Source organism: Panthera pardus, unplaced genomic scaffold, assembly GCF_024362965.1.
Source record: "Panthera pardus isolate Hobbes unplaced genomic scaffold, ASM2436296v1 HiC_scaffold_11, whole genome shotgun sequence".
Lineage (NCBI taxonomy): Eukaryota > Metazoa > Chordata > Mammalia > Carnivora > Felidae > Panthera > Panthera pardus.
Genome location: NW_026526666.1, coordinates 94344080 through 94358351, shown reverse-complemented (window position 1 = coordinate 94358351; position 14272 = coordinate 94344080). Strand labels below are relative to the sequence as shown.

Genomic DNA, 14272 nt, shown 5'->3' with positions numbered 1-14272 from the left:
TGGGAGGCAGGCATGACTGGGGATCTTCTTTTACCAGGAGAACAAAAACGTTACCAAGAATTATCAAGTTATATAGATGCCCAGGCCTGGGCTGGGCCTCGCTTTGTGGCAAAAAAGTCCTTTGGGAATTTCAGTCCAGGTCAGGGGTCAGCAAACTTTTTCTGCAACATGAGATAGTAAATATTTTAGGCATTGCAAAGGGTCTCTGTTGCAACTATTCGATTCTGTCATTGTAGTGTCAAAGACCTATAGTTAACATAGAACAAAGGGATGTGACTGTTCCAATAAAGCTTTATTTGCAAAAACAGGCAGTGGGCCAGCTGGGACCCACAGGCCATGGCGTGCCAACCTTCTGATCTAGGTGAGAAGGGAACTCTGCCAAGAATGAAACTGTTCAAGGACTTGGGTCTGGACTGTGGTGGCACTCAGTGCCTTGGGAGGTCAAAGCAAGAGGTCCAGGTGGACCGTAAATGCAAGAGGGAGGGCATTCCAGGTGGAGGGAATAGTGGGAGCCAAGGCCTGGAGCCAGGAATGGATCTGTAATCAGGAGGTTGCCTGTTGAGGAAGGGGACGTTGGCTGGAGACACATCACAGTTGGCCATGAAAGACCACTGCGTGGTTTGGACTTGGGGGTGTGGGCAGTAGGGAGCCATTGCCACATCAGGTGCAGGAAGCGCTTCAGTGAGAGTGGACCTACCCTCACGGGGAGGGTGAAGAGGAAGAGGTGGGGTTAGGAGTTGCGGGGTGGGGGCTCAGGTCCGGTCTGAGCCCCATCAGCAGCTATGCTTTGCTATGGACAGCGGCAGTGGGTCTGGGGGCCCAGTGGCTATGGAGCCATCTTGCTGGTGAACTGTGACAAGGACGATCCGAACTGTTACGACCAGGACAACTGTGACCAGCACGTGCACTGCCTGCAAGGTGAGGGGGAGCCCAGGGTCACCGCTCCGCCTCCCCGCCGGGATTCCCGCCTGTGGCAGGTCCGAAGCTTCCCGACCCCAAGGCCGGCCTCCCTGCCGGGCGTCTATCCCTGGCCTGCATTTTAGGACGTCCCGAGTTCCAAGTCTGTCCCACGCCGCGTGCCACAGCCCCGTGAGGAAGGCCTCGGCGATTGCCTGGGATGCGGGCCAGGCGCCTTACACATGGGTGCACACAGCCTCTCTGAAAGTGGACGCATCTGTCCCTCGTTTCAGAGAGGGGAGCGCTGAGGCTCAGGGAGGGAGGGGACTGTCCGTGCCAGCAGGGAGTGACGGGCTGGGGCACTGAGGCCAGAACCCTCCCCTGCACCCGGCCAGGTAGCCTGCCCGCCCCACACCTTCTCACCTGTCACGTGCCAGGCACTGGGCTGGCCCCTCTGCACTTTCTAGAGTTCTGGGCAGGTGAGGAGGCGTCTTCATGGTTTCCAGTGTTTTCTCAGGGTGGGCGGAGCTGGGGCTCAGACACCCGGGTCCTGGCACCCTCTGCCCTTAGGGGGCGCGGTGGGCAGGAGGAGAAGACAGAGTGTCACAGGCCCCCTGAGCTGCCGCTCCTGTCTGGCTCCACAGACCTGGAAGACATGTCAATCATGGTCCTGCGGACCCAAGGCCCCGCCGCCCTCTTTGACGACCACAGACTTATCCTCCACACCTCCAGCTATGATGCCAAGTGGGCCCGGGTCTTCCACACCTGCGGTGAGTTCATGCCCATCCCCCACACCCCCACTGCTGGGGAGGGGGGCCTCAGTTTCCCCACCTTGGGCCGGAGGGCAGCCCCTGCTCTGGCTTCCAGCCTGCCTTGGGGGTCAGATGAAGCACAGTCAGGTGTGGGAACTTCAAAGCAGGTCCGCTGGGGTCCCCAGGGAACTGTGGCCCAAGGCCATTTGATTGGATGGATCAATTTAAAAAATGTACTTCAAGCACGTTCAGAAATTTTTATTACCCAAACTTTCAAACATACACAAAAGTAGAGAGAATAGTAATGGACCCCCACAGGCCAACCACTCAGATTCGACAATTACCGCTGTCTTGCCTCTCTCGCTCCGTTGATCCTGTTGGCTCAAGTGTTTTGTTTTATTTTATTTTATTATTTCTCATGTTTATTCATTTTTTGAGAGATAGAGACAGAACGTGAACGGGGAGGGGCAGAGAGAGAGGGAGACACAGAATCAGAAGCAGGCTTCAGGCTCTGAGTTGTTAGCACAGAGCCCAGTGCAGGGCTCGAACCCGTGAACTGTGAGATCATGAGCTGAGCTGAAGTCAGATGCTTAACCGACTGAGCCACCCAGGTGCCCCAATGTTTGTTTTATTTTTGAGAGAGAGAGAGAGACAGAGTGTGAGCAGGGGAGGGGTGGAGAGAGAGGGAGACGCAGAATCCAAAGCAGGCTTCAGGCTCTGAGCTGTCAGCATGGAGCCTGAGGCGGGGCTCGAACCCATGAACCGTGAGATCGTGACCTGAGCCGAAGTTAACTGACTGAGCCTCCCAAGCATCCCTATTTGTTTATTTGAGAGAGAGAGAGAGAGAGAGAGAGAGAGAATGAGCAGGGGAGAGGGGCAGAGGGGGAGAGAGAGAGAGAGAGACAGAGTGTGAGCGGGGGAGGAGCAGAGAGAGAGAGAGGGAGACACAGAATCTGAAATGGGCTCCAGGCTCTGAGCTGTCAGCGCAGAGCCCGATGCGGGGCTCGAACTCACGGACCGTGAGATCATGACCTGAGCCGAAGTCAGACGCTCAACCGACTGAGCCACCAGGTGCCCCTGCTGAAGTATTTTAAAGCCACTCCTAGACACTATGGCTAGTGCCCCTGCATAATTCAGCATGCATCTCCCCAAAAAATGACTTTCCAAAAGTGCCCCCCAAAAAATGACTTTCTTCACACAGCCACGATGCTCTTATCACCCGTACGAGCAAGGACATAAAATATCTTTTAAAGATACACGCGCATGCAAGTAATAAAATGCTCATTGTTAACAAGATCAAACACTATAGAAGTATATGTGGCTAAAAAAATGAGAGTTCCCTGGGGCGCCTGGGTGACTCAGTAGGTTGAGCTACCGTCCGACTTCGGCTCAGGTTATGATCTCACTGTTTGTGAGTTCGAGCCCCGCGGCAGGCTCTGTGCGGACAGCTCGGAGCCTGGATCCTGCTTTGGATTCTGTGTCTCCCTCTCTCTCTGCCCCTCCCCCACCCTCTCTCTCTCTCTCTCTCTCTCTCTCTCTCTCTCTCTCTCTCTCTCTCTCTCAAAAATAAATATTAAAATTTCTTATTTTTTTTTCAACTTTTTTTTTTTTTTTTTTTTTTGGGACAGAGAGAGACAGAGCATGAACGGGGGAGGGGCAGAGAGAGAGGGAGACACAGAATCGGAAACAGGCTCCAGGCTCCGAGCCATCAGCCCAGAGCCTGACGCGGGGCTCGAACTCACGGACCGCGAGATCGTGACCTGGCTGAAGTCGGACGCTTAACCGGCTGCGCCACCCAGGCGCCCCTAAAATTTTTTAAATAAAAATGAGAGTTCCCTATCCTCACCCCTAAACCTGACTCTTAACACGTGTTCATCGTTAACGATTCGCTCTGTGTTCTTCGTCACTTGTCTCTGTGCGTGGCGTGCATGTCTTCAGCTTTCCCAGCGGTTTCTCCCACGGAATCCTATACCCGACACCCCTTTCTGTATTTATCCGGCTCCTCCTTGATCTTGTCCACAGCTGCGTGGTATTCCAAAGCGTGGATGTGCTATAACACATCCAGTGCCCTGAACATTGTTCTGACTTTGCAACAGTACAGGCGCCTCGAGGGCACGGGCCTTGCTCCCGATTTGCTCCTGAGTCTAGAACCATGCCCTGTCGGTGCTGAGGAGGTGCCCTGTAAATATTAGTTCAATGACCGGATAAAGAACCAGCGGACGCCCTTGTACGTGTATTTGTACGTACAGATTTCCGTCAACTCCTGGCCACGGGGTTGCTTGCTTAGGAGTAGACGGGACTTTGTGAGAGGTTGCCAGATCGTCCTGTGGAAGGTCTGAACAGCCATCTCAGAAAGGAACAGCCCCTCCCTGGGCCGTGCCCACACTGGGTATCGAGCTCCTGTCGCTCCTTTGCCGGCGGGAGGGCAGAGGTGGGGGCTGCGGTCTGGCTTGAGGCTCTTTGGGGAGGTTGGCGCGGCGGCTTCTTCTTGCGCCCCTGGTGCTCTGCGGGCCCACCTGGGAGTCACGGCCATCCCTTCCGTCCCCGCCCAGGTCCCGAGGACTCGTGCGAGGCCTACAGGCACGTGCTGGGCCAGAACAAGGTGTCGTACGAGGTGCCCCGCTTCCACGGTGACGAGGAGCGCTTCTTCGTGGAGGGGCTCTCCTTCCCTGATGCCAGCTTCACGGGGCTCGTGTCCTTCCACGTCACCCTGCTGGACGACTCCAACGAGGTAGGGGTGGCCAAGGAGGAGTGGGGGGGGGACAGGGCTCCGTCCTGGGGGGGAGGGGCTCCGCTGGCATGAAGGGTCCCAGACCTCTCCACCACCCCGCGGTGCCTCTCTAGAAACTAAGAGGTGCCAGTGGCTTGCCCAGGGTCCACGTGGTCCTTGACTCAGCCGGGCCTCTGGATTCCAAGGCCGGCGCTCTTCCCCTTCTGCTCCTCCCCCTCTGCAGGATTTCTCCGAGTCCCCGATCTTCACTGACACCGTGGTGTTCCGTGTGGCGCCCTGGATTATGACGCCCAGCACCCTGCCGCCCCTGGAGGTATACGTGTGCCGGTGAGTGTGTGTGTGTGTGTGGGGGGGGGCAGCAGGTGTCCTTCTGACCCCGGAGGCCCCTCTGGTCTCCAGACCTGGCTGTGTCCTGAGCCCCTCTCCCTGGGCTTGTCTGCAGCGTGGGGAACAACACGTGTTTTGTGGACGCCGTGGCGGAGCTGGCCAGGAAGGCTGGCTGCAAGCTGACCATCTGCCCGCAGAACGAGAACCGCAATGACCGCTGGATCCAGGTACCATGGACAGCGTCTTGGAGGTTGAGGCTGGCGTATCCCGAGTGGGGGTGGGAGGAGGTCACTTACGAATTCTTTTTTTTTTTTTTTTGTTTTTTTTCAACGTTTTTTTTTGTTTTTTTTTTTTTTAATTTATTTTTGGGACAGAGAGAGACAGAGCATGAACGGGGGAGGGGCAGAGAGAGAGGGAGACACAGAATCGGAAACAGGCTCCAGGCTCCGAGCCATCAGCCCAGAGCCCGACGCGGGGCTCGAACCCACGGACCGCGAGATCGTGACCTGGCTGAAGTCGGACGCTTAACCGACTGCGCCACCCAGGCGCCCCACTTACGAATTCTTAGAAGGACCTGGGGGCTGTGAGTGTCCTCCCCAGGGCGCTCCTTTTTCTCCTTCTAGACCTAGAGCTCTCTCCTTCTCTCCAGAACTTTCCGGAGACCCAGGCACACCCTGACACTAGACTGAACTCCCATTCGCCCACAGGATGTGGGCTAGGCACGGGGCTGGCCCTGAAGGGGATGGCGGGGATGTGGGACACACTCCCTGCCCTCAGCAGCCTGGTCCTGTGGTTCCCCACGGGAGGCAGCTCTGTCCCCCTAGGGACATTTGGCAGCATCTGGGCGAATGTGGGGCTGTCACACCCAGGGTGGAGGTGCTGCTGTCTTCTAGTGGGTGGAGCTCAGAGATGCTGCTAAGCATCCTGCAGGGAATACACAAGAAAGAATGATCCGGCCTTGAGTGTCAGTTGTGCTGCGGCTGAGAAGCCCTGATGTGGTGAATTAGCTGAAGGTGCAGCGGGGATGGGGGTGGGGTGGGGGGCGGGGCAGGGTCGGCCAAGTGCCAGAGGGTTTGGGGGGTGGTGGCATCACCTCTGTCTGGGGGATGGATAAAGACCTCCCAGAGGAGGGACACCTGGGCGGGACCGGATGGGCAATGAGTGCTGCCGTTTATCAAGCGCTTATGGGGGGGGTCATGCGTGGTATCCTTTTCACCTTCTTGACACCTCCCTGCTGTCACCCACCTGAGGAGCCCTCGGGGGGCAAATGCCCAGAGCCACAGAGCTGGTAAGGGCCGTGCTGGGGTTCCGCGATGCTGGTCCTCTGTGAGGACCAGCATGTGCAAGGGCCCAGAGAGGGGAGGCACGAGAAAGAATGTCTGGCACTCTTGTGGGCCAGGGCCAAGGTTCTGTGAAGGGAGGCGCTGAAGCGGGAGACCCTGAATGCCAAGCTCGGAAGCTTTCGTGGCTGGAGGGTCCTCCAGTGAGGTGGAAGCTCGGGGCAGGAGTCTGGAGCAAGATGGGCTGGGTTTGGAGCCCGGCTGTGCCACTGACTAGCTGTGTGCCCTTGGACAATAATTAGACCTCTCTGGTCCTCGCTTTCCTCATCTGTCACATGGGTAACAATAGTGCCTCTGTGCAGGTGTATGATGAGGATTCCTGGAATTCATATTTATAAGGAGCTTAGAACAGGGCCAGGTACGTACCAGTGAGCTTCTCACCGGATATAGAGTTCATCGGTGCTGAGCCACCTCTGCCTCCAGGACCAGAGGGCTTAGGATTGAACTGGGTTGAATGTTGAGCGATCTGAGAAGGAGGCAGATCTCTACCTCCTTGGGTCCCCTCAGCCTTGTCCAGCTGCCAGCCCTTCCTTCATGACTACATGTGGAGGCCAGAGGTGCTGGCTGATGTCCAGTGACTTATTTGTCCAAGTCGGGCCACCCTGAGCTCCTCTCTGTGTCCACTCTGCCCCGATCTGGCACAGGGACACCCCCAGGGTCACATCCACCTTCTCATTCATTCCCTCCTGTCTTGCTGTGTGACCGGAGCAAAAGCGTGCCCTCTCTGAGCCTCCAGCCCCTCCTCCAGCCAGCAGGCATCATACACCCCTACCCTCCTCACCCCGAAGGGCAAGGCAGGCCTGAGACGAAGGACCCACACGAACAGTCTTCTCCAAGGTTCTCGGTGCCAAACGAGCGTGGATTGTCCACACGGCGTCTCTCTCATTCGCAGGACGAGATGGAACTGGGCTATGTTGAGGCGCCACACAAGACCTTCCCGGTGGTCTTTGACTCCCCCAGGAATGGAGAACTACAGGACTTCCCTTACAAAAGGATCCTGGTGAGTGTCAGGCCGCAGGCTGCTGCCCGGCTCTGAGGGCTGAGGGACATTACCCAAGAGCCACACTGGGGTGTAGGGCGTAGGGTCTAGGGGGCTGCACTGGGAACCACGTTCTTTAGGGACAGGAGTGACCAGAAAAAAATACGAGAGATGCCCAGTTACATTTGAATTTCAGATAAGCAACGAGTAACCTTTTGTACCAAGCATCGCACGGGACCTAGTTATACTAAAAGTGTATTTGTTTATCGGAAATTCAAATGTAACTGGGCATCCCATATTTTTATTTCCTAAATCCGGCGGCCCTAGGTAAGGGGGCGGGGGGCGGGCAGTGCCGTTGTTAAGAACACAGGCTCTACAATCAGAACAACCCGGCTCGGTTACTCATATGCATGTGACTTTTCATGAGTCACCTCCCCGCGCTGAGTCTCAGTTTCTTCATCAGCAAAAATGATCTTATAGCCCTGGCCTCACAGGTTTCCCAACATAGGACCCTGCGTGTGTGTGAAATATTGAACAGCTCAGGGGGCGCCTGGGTGGCTCTGTCGGTTGAGCGTCCGACTTCGGCCCAGGTCATGATCTCGCAGTTCGTGAGTTCAAGCCCCGTGTTGGGCTCCGTGCTGACAGCTCAGAGCCTGGAGCCTGCTTCCGATTCTGTGTCTCCCTCTCCCTCTGTCCCTCCCCAGCTCATGCTCTGTCTCTCTAGCTCTCAAAAATAAATAAAAACATTAAAAAAATATATTGAATAGGTCAGACTGAGTCTTAGACTCAGTATTTCCATCTGAAGAACGGGCAGCCACTTCCTGCCCCATCCTCAAGGAGCTCAGAGCCCAGCAAGGTGGTTCAAGCTCTTTCTGGTGACCCCCACCGCTGGCCTGACTCCGTTCCCCTCGCCAGGGTCCAGATTTCGGCTATGTGACACGGGAACCACAAGACAGCTCTGTGAGTGGCCTGGACTCCTTCGGGAACCTGGAGGTCAGCCCCCCAGTGGTGGCCAATGGGAAAGAGTACCCCCTGGGGCGGATCCTCATCGGGGGCAACCTGCCTGGGTGAGAGAGGAGCAGGGAGAGGTGTTCCTGGGGTGGAGGGCGGCGACGGTGGCTGGGGTGGTGAGGGACCATTCTGTTCCTGGGAAAGAACCAGAATGGAAAGATAAAATTCTAGTTCTAGATGTGGGGATGGTGGTACAGCAGGCTGTTCACCAGACACTGTCCACGCTTCACCCTGGGGAGTTTGAAAAGGCCAAACTGGACGTAGACCGAAGAGACCATTCAGTCCAGCCTTTTCATTTCATAAGTGAGCCCAGAGAGGGTGAATGACCTGGTACAGGCCACACAGAATGCACAGTTAGGACGTAACTTAGGTCTTCTGATTCTGAAAATAGACGATACTGCTAATACAATCTATTAATTAATAGTTATGGAAGAAGAAGCCTCAAGTCTCAACAGTCCTGGGGAAATTCTATTTCAAGAGCTTGTTCATACTATGATGTAAATGACTACTATCAGGTATTTTCCTGAGAACAGGAGAAGGAAGGAATAGGACATGGAAAACGAGATGTCCAAAAAAAAAAAGCAAGAAAAGAAAACGAGATGTCATACCACACACACACACACACACACACACACACACACACACACAGAGAGAATAACAGATTATTTGTTGTTCCACATGTGACAGAGATACGGATGTGAAAGAAAAGGAATGATGTGGTAATGGTTATTGGCTGCGGCATTGACCAAGACATCGGGCCAACCAAATTCAACAAAGCAGTTAGGACAGACTTGAGGTCAAATAACAGATGAAGCAAGAGGCTTTGGAGGGGACTAACTGTCCTCAGCACGGGATCCCACGGAAAGAGGAAGTTTGGGCCATGCCAGTAGATACTTCTGCAGAAGGGCAAACGAAGAACGGGGTTTACGTTTGCGAGCATAAGACACTGGGGCTGTGAGGCCTCTTGGGGTGACCTTGTCCACCTCTCTTCCCACTGATGTGCAGGAAGGTGAGGCCCCAGCAAGAGAGACCCAAGTTAAACTCAAAGAAGAGCCGCCTGGCCAGAGGGCACGGGGTAGGGTTGAGTATCAGGCTCTTGGAGAACGTGAGCGTGGGTCTGAGGGCGGCTCGGAGCGTGTGCCTGGATGGCAAGACCTGGTGGGTCACCCGCTGGGTGACTGGGACCGAGCTGTCCTGCCCCTGCACAAGAGCTCACCCTGAGCAGAATGGAAAGAATACGTGCTTGTTGTCTTTCCTGCTTACAAAACGGTGCGTGTCTTTTTGTTTAAAACAACAATCAGACCTTGCGGGCCACCTGGGTGGCTCAGTTGGCTAAACGTCCGGCTCTTGGCTCCGGCTCAGGTCATGATCATACGGTTCATGAGTTCAAGCCCCCGCTTCGGGCTCTGTGTCGGCAGCGTGGTCTGCTCGGGACTCTCTCTCTCTCCGCCCCTCCCCTGCACTCACTCTCTCTCTCTCTCTCTCTCTCTCTCAGAATAAATACAATTTTAAAAGCTCAGATATTGCAGAAAACTTGAACTCTTTCATTCCATTTCTGCATAGACTTTTTAAAGTGAAACAACTCTTTTTAACCCCTCGGGCCGCAGGTCCAGTGGCCGCCGGGTCACGCAGGTGGTGAGGGACTTCCTCCACGCGCAGAGGGTGCAGCCCCCAGTGGAGCTCTTTGTGGACTGGTTGGCCGTGGGCCACGTGGATGAGTTTCTGAGCTTTGTCCCTGCCCCCGACGGGAAGGTAAGGAGCGGGGTTACCGGCCTGTCCCCGGGTGTCTGAGTCAAAGGATGAGCTCCAGGAGGCCAGGGGAGCTCAGGCGCGTCTGCCCTCTCCACACAGGGCTTCCGGATGCTCCTGGCCAGTCCTGGTGCCTGCTTCAAGCTCTTCCAGGAGAAGCAGAAGTGGGGCCACGGCAGGGCCCTCCTGTTCAAAGGGGTTGTCGGTAAGCACCAGGGCCGTGTCCCTCAGCCCAGCCTTCCTGCCCCCTCACCTAAAGCAGGACACGTCATCGGGCTTGAGAGAGGGATGGAAAATTCTAGAGCAGGGCCGTCCCCTAAACCTCAAGAGCCTCACTGCCACTGCGCGCCTTGCCCCACCAGCCCCCACTGCCCGGGGCTGGGGCGGAGATGTGGCCAGCTTCGTGGGTGCGTGACCAGTGTCACCGGACAGGGCCCTCCCCGCAGAAGGTTTAATGCTCTGCTCTCACTCTCTTGAAATTCTTAATAATCTGTGCCTTGTGTGTGAATCCTCCTGCTGCCTCCCAGGGATGAGATCCCTCTGTACCCACCCTCGCTCCCCGGAGCCCCAGCCTACTGGGCCTCCCCCTCCCTGCCCCTGCCCACTGATGGCTGCAGCAGGAGCCCGGGAGTGGGCAGGCCTGGATGCACACACCCCTTGGCATCTGGGAGAGGGGTGCTGGCATTAACTGTCCCTGTCCTGAACTAGCAGTGCCACAGGGGATGTGGTGGGCAGCTTGGAAGGGTGAGCCTCCTGTCCACCGCGCAGAGGCTGCCCTGGCCCTTGGAAAGCACCTGTTGGCCATGGCTCGGGATGGTGGGCCTGTGGGAAGGGAAGCTGTCTGGCTCCGTCTGTGGCTCACGGGCTGGGATGTGTGGCAGCACGTGTGAAGTTCCAGGTGGGGCTCCCAGTGCTGCCGCGAGGGTCCGTGCCCACCACGCGGGCGTCCCATAGCCGAGGGAGCACCACATCCGATAGCAAGTAAAAAACCGACATGCGGGGCACCTGGGTGGCTCCGTCGGTGGAGCGTCCGACTTCAGCTCGGGTCACGATCTCGCGGTTCATGGGTTCGAGCCCCGCGACGGGCTCTGTGCTGACAGCTCGGAGCCTGGAGCCCGCTTCGGATTCTGTGTCTCCCTCTCTGCTCCTCCCCTGCTCATATTCTGTCTCTCTCTCAAAAGTAAATAAAGATAAAAACAAAACAACAACAACAACAAAAAAAACACACCACCTGCTAGGGCAGGAGGGAGACCGCGGAGGAAAGCCAAAGTTATATTTTAGTACTTTTGGTGATACTTTTTTTCCTCTGCTCTTTGAGCAAAGGGCCCCGCATTTGCATTTTGCTTAGAAGGAGCTCTGAGAGAGCTTGCTGGCGTGGGCCACAGTGGATGGGCAAGCTTTTTGGCTCAAATTCTTTTCCCCACCAAGACCGCGTGGCTCCTAGAGGGGCCTTCCTCTCTGACAGGGTCCCTGGGGGTCTCGGGGCAAAAACCTTTGGCTGGGGGGCAGGGGTGGATCATAGATTTTCTTGGCCTCGTAGGTGGTAAATGATATCCTGGGCCAAACCTACCTCCAAGAGAAAAGCTTCTGCAGAACTCAGAAGCTCTCAGGTAGAACTTTCCAGTCCGTTTCTTTGCATTTTAAGATCCTCATCCCCTTCCCGCCACCACCCCGGAGCCCCAGCCGTGAGACGAAAGAAATAGTCTTCCCCGCCCCGTTGTTCCCATAGGGACCATGGTTAATGCCTCTGAGCCCAAACCTTAAAAAGCCTCAAATCCAGGTGTTATGTACCAGGTGGAGGCAAGACCATGTTTATCTTTCCTGGAAGGACCACACTGACCGTGAACGAGACCCAGGAACGGGCCGAGCGGTTACTCCAGCCGCCCAGCTAGGAAGGAGACTGCGGGCGTTCACAGCCGTCAGGCCACCCGCAGCCACCGTGCTGCCCCATCCTGTGGAGCAGTGGCCGTGGAGGCCCAGCACAGCTCGTCAGTCACCCCCCCGTGTCCCACGCCCCAGGCCACGCTCCATGCCCTTTCCCCTGCTGACCTCACAGATTACTGTCCCCTCCCGCTACATACCCAAGAACATGGGGAAGTCGGGGAAGTCACTGGCCCAGGGGGCTCAGCAAGAACGCGACGGAGCTGGGACCGGACCCCAGCTGGCTGACCCCAAGCTGGGCCTCTGGGAAGCCCCTTTGCCAGGCGGTCGCCTTGTGGAGGGCAGGGACAGGGTCCAGTGGTGTCCATCGGGGCTGGCACTGATGGGCAGGTGGGTGACCGGCCCCACTACCGCCCCTTGGCGAAAGGAGTCGCCACCCAGTACCCTGGAACAGGTGGGCATTTCCAGTAAAAGTCATCACCACTTCCCGTGCCCTCAAAGAAAGGTCTAAAGTGCACGGTGCTGTGGTCGCCTGTCCCTCCCACCCCTCCCACGCCCAGGCTCGCACAGTGGCCAGGCTGAGCTCTGCTGGGTGGTGCCTACCCAGTGTCCAGAAAGACCAGAGAGCTGGTCTCACAAGACCAGTAGCTGTGAACTTGGCCTCTGCCCGGCTGCCTCCCAGAGCAGGTGACCCTCACCGCTGGCACTGTTCCTGCCCCTCGTCTAGTGTCGGTCTCTCCCTCACAGGTGACAAGCAGATCAACACCGTCTCCATCAACCAGGTCCTCTCCAATGCAAACCTCATCAGCTACAACAAGTTTGTGCAGGTACAGGGCCAAGGGCTGTGAGCGGAAGGTGGGCGTGGCTGGGGACAGCAACGGGGACAGAGTCTGAGGCTCGGGGTCTGTGAAAGCCCAGGCTGGAAGTGGCCCAGACAGAGGGGCTCCAATCCCTCCTCTGCCCCTGGAGAAATGAAGGGTAAGCTGTGTGCATGTGGGAAGGACGTGCATTCAGGCAGAGGGAACAGCCCACACGATGGCCTTGATGTAGAATGCAGGGGCATGGACTGTCTGGGGACAAGCCAGGGGGTTGTGGAGTGAGGGGAGGCTGGGTCATCAAGTGATGGAGGGGACCACAAGGACTTTGGCTATGGCTCAGAGATATGAGGCCGCCAGGGGATTTGGGCAGAGGAGGGACCCGATCTGATTTATGCTTTGAAAGAATCTCTCCGCTGTTGTGTTGACAATATAGCAATATTTCATAGCAGGGGTGGGTGGGGTGACATCAGATCCCGGCAGGAAATGCTTCAAGCTGGATAACGGTGGAACAGTTTTACCAAGGGAATATTTACAAAGGCACAGGCAGGATTGGAGGAAGTCAGTAAGGGACTGTGCAGTGTCCCCAGGCTAAGGGGAGGGGAGCTGTGGTGACACCTAGACCTGAAGGAATTAGTTGGGGGGGGGGGTACTGGAACTGGGATGGGATGGGTCACCATGAAAAGAGGGCTGTGAGACAGGAGCTGTGACCGTCCTGGCCAGCCTGCAGTGACCTGGCAGTGAGGTAGGTGCAGGAGCAAATATCCCAACTGCACTCTATCACCCCCACCTCCTGTCAGTGCCCCATTGGCTGAATCCGACCAGAAGCCAGAGGGCATGGGAGCCCCTGATTGCCAAGGACCAGCCTCCCAAGGCACAGAGCAGGGGAGAAGGGTACATAGGGGTTCCGGAAGGACAAACAGAATACCCACGCACTCTCTTCTAAGAAGCAAATGCCAAGACGGGGTTCAACATGCAGAGATCCTTTTAGGGACAGTGCCTGTCCCCGAGAAAGAGGAGGGGAGCTGGAGGGACCTGGGAGAGCAGACCCTGAGTGGGGGGGGGGGGGTGGTGCGGAGGGGAGGAAGGCCGAGGGGGGCATCCTGTACTGCCGTGCAGTCTCAGACAAGTTTAGCAAAGCCGTGGAGGTTTCCCCAAGCTGCTGTTGGCCAGCAGAGGAGTCCCCTGTCTCCCAGAAATAGTTTGCCTTAGTGTCCTTGTTGTACTCGCCATTGGCTGTTAGCAACTGGAGGGAGGTGTGGCCTCGGGCGGGAACAAAGGAAGGGTTTCAGAGGGGCAGCAAGGCCCTTGGTCAAGTCTACCAACGCAGCTGGAGGTCATTATGATGGTTGCCACGCGGCCCCAAAGCAGATGCAGCAAGGAGACCAATTAGGAAGCCACTGTTGTCAACCAGGCAGTGGTTGGGGTGGCTGTCACCAGGTGGATGCGGTGGAGGGGATGTGAAGAGGTCACACTGGGGATAGATTCTAGAGGTGGAGCCCACGGCACCTGTTGAAGATGGGTGTGAACGGAGGGGAAAGGAGTCACTGGCACGACAGCAAGGCTTCTGGCACAAGCAGCTGGCTGCAATGACAGAGCTGAAGGACCCCGGGGGGGGGGGGTGGCGGCGCCTGGAGGGGGGAGTAGAAATGAAGAGTTTGTCTTTGGACGCGTTCTATCTGATGTGCCAATTAGACATCCAGGCGAAGATGCCAAGTGGTGGTTGTATGTGTAAATCTGAGTTCCGGAAAGAGAACTCTAGAGAGCTCTAGAGAGTGGCTGGGACACAG

At 56.6% G+C, this 14272-nt stretch overlaps 1 protein-coding gene across 2 annotated transcripts in view; it reads left to right on the top strand.

Annotated features, from left to right (window-relative positions):
* The window catches only part of PADI3 (peptidyl arginine deiminase 3), a 31955-nt gene that overhangs the window by 14107 nt on the left and 3576 nt on the right, over positions 1-14272 (top strand). For both annotated transcript variants that reach the window (XM_019461533.2, XM_053898910.1), the window contains 10 exons: positions 801-918; positions 1542-1667; positions 4202-4380; positions 4604-4707; positions 4823-4934; positions 6940-7047; positions 7942-8093; positions 9645-9789; positions 9889-9991; positions 12415-12494. In XM_019461533.2, coding sequence (XP_019317078.2) covers positions 801-918; positions 1542-1667; positions 4202-4380; positions 4604-4707; positions 4823-4934; positions 6940-7047; positions 7942-8093; positions 9645-9789; positions 9889-9991; positions 12415-12494 — 1227 coding nt within the window. The remainder of the gene's footprint in view (positions 1-800; positions 919-1541; positions 1668-4201; positions 4381-4603; positions 4708-4822; positions 4935-6939; positions 7048-7941; positions 8094-9644; positions 9790-9888; positions 9992-12414; positions 12495-14272) is intronic.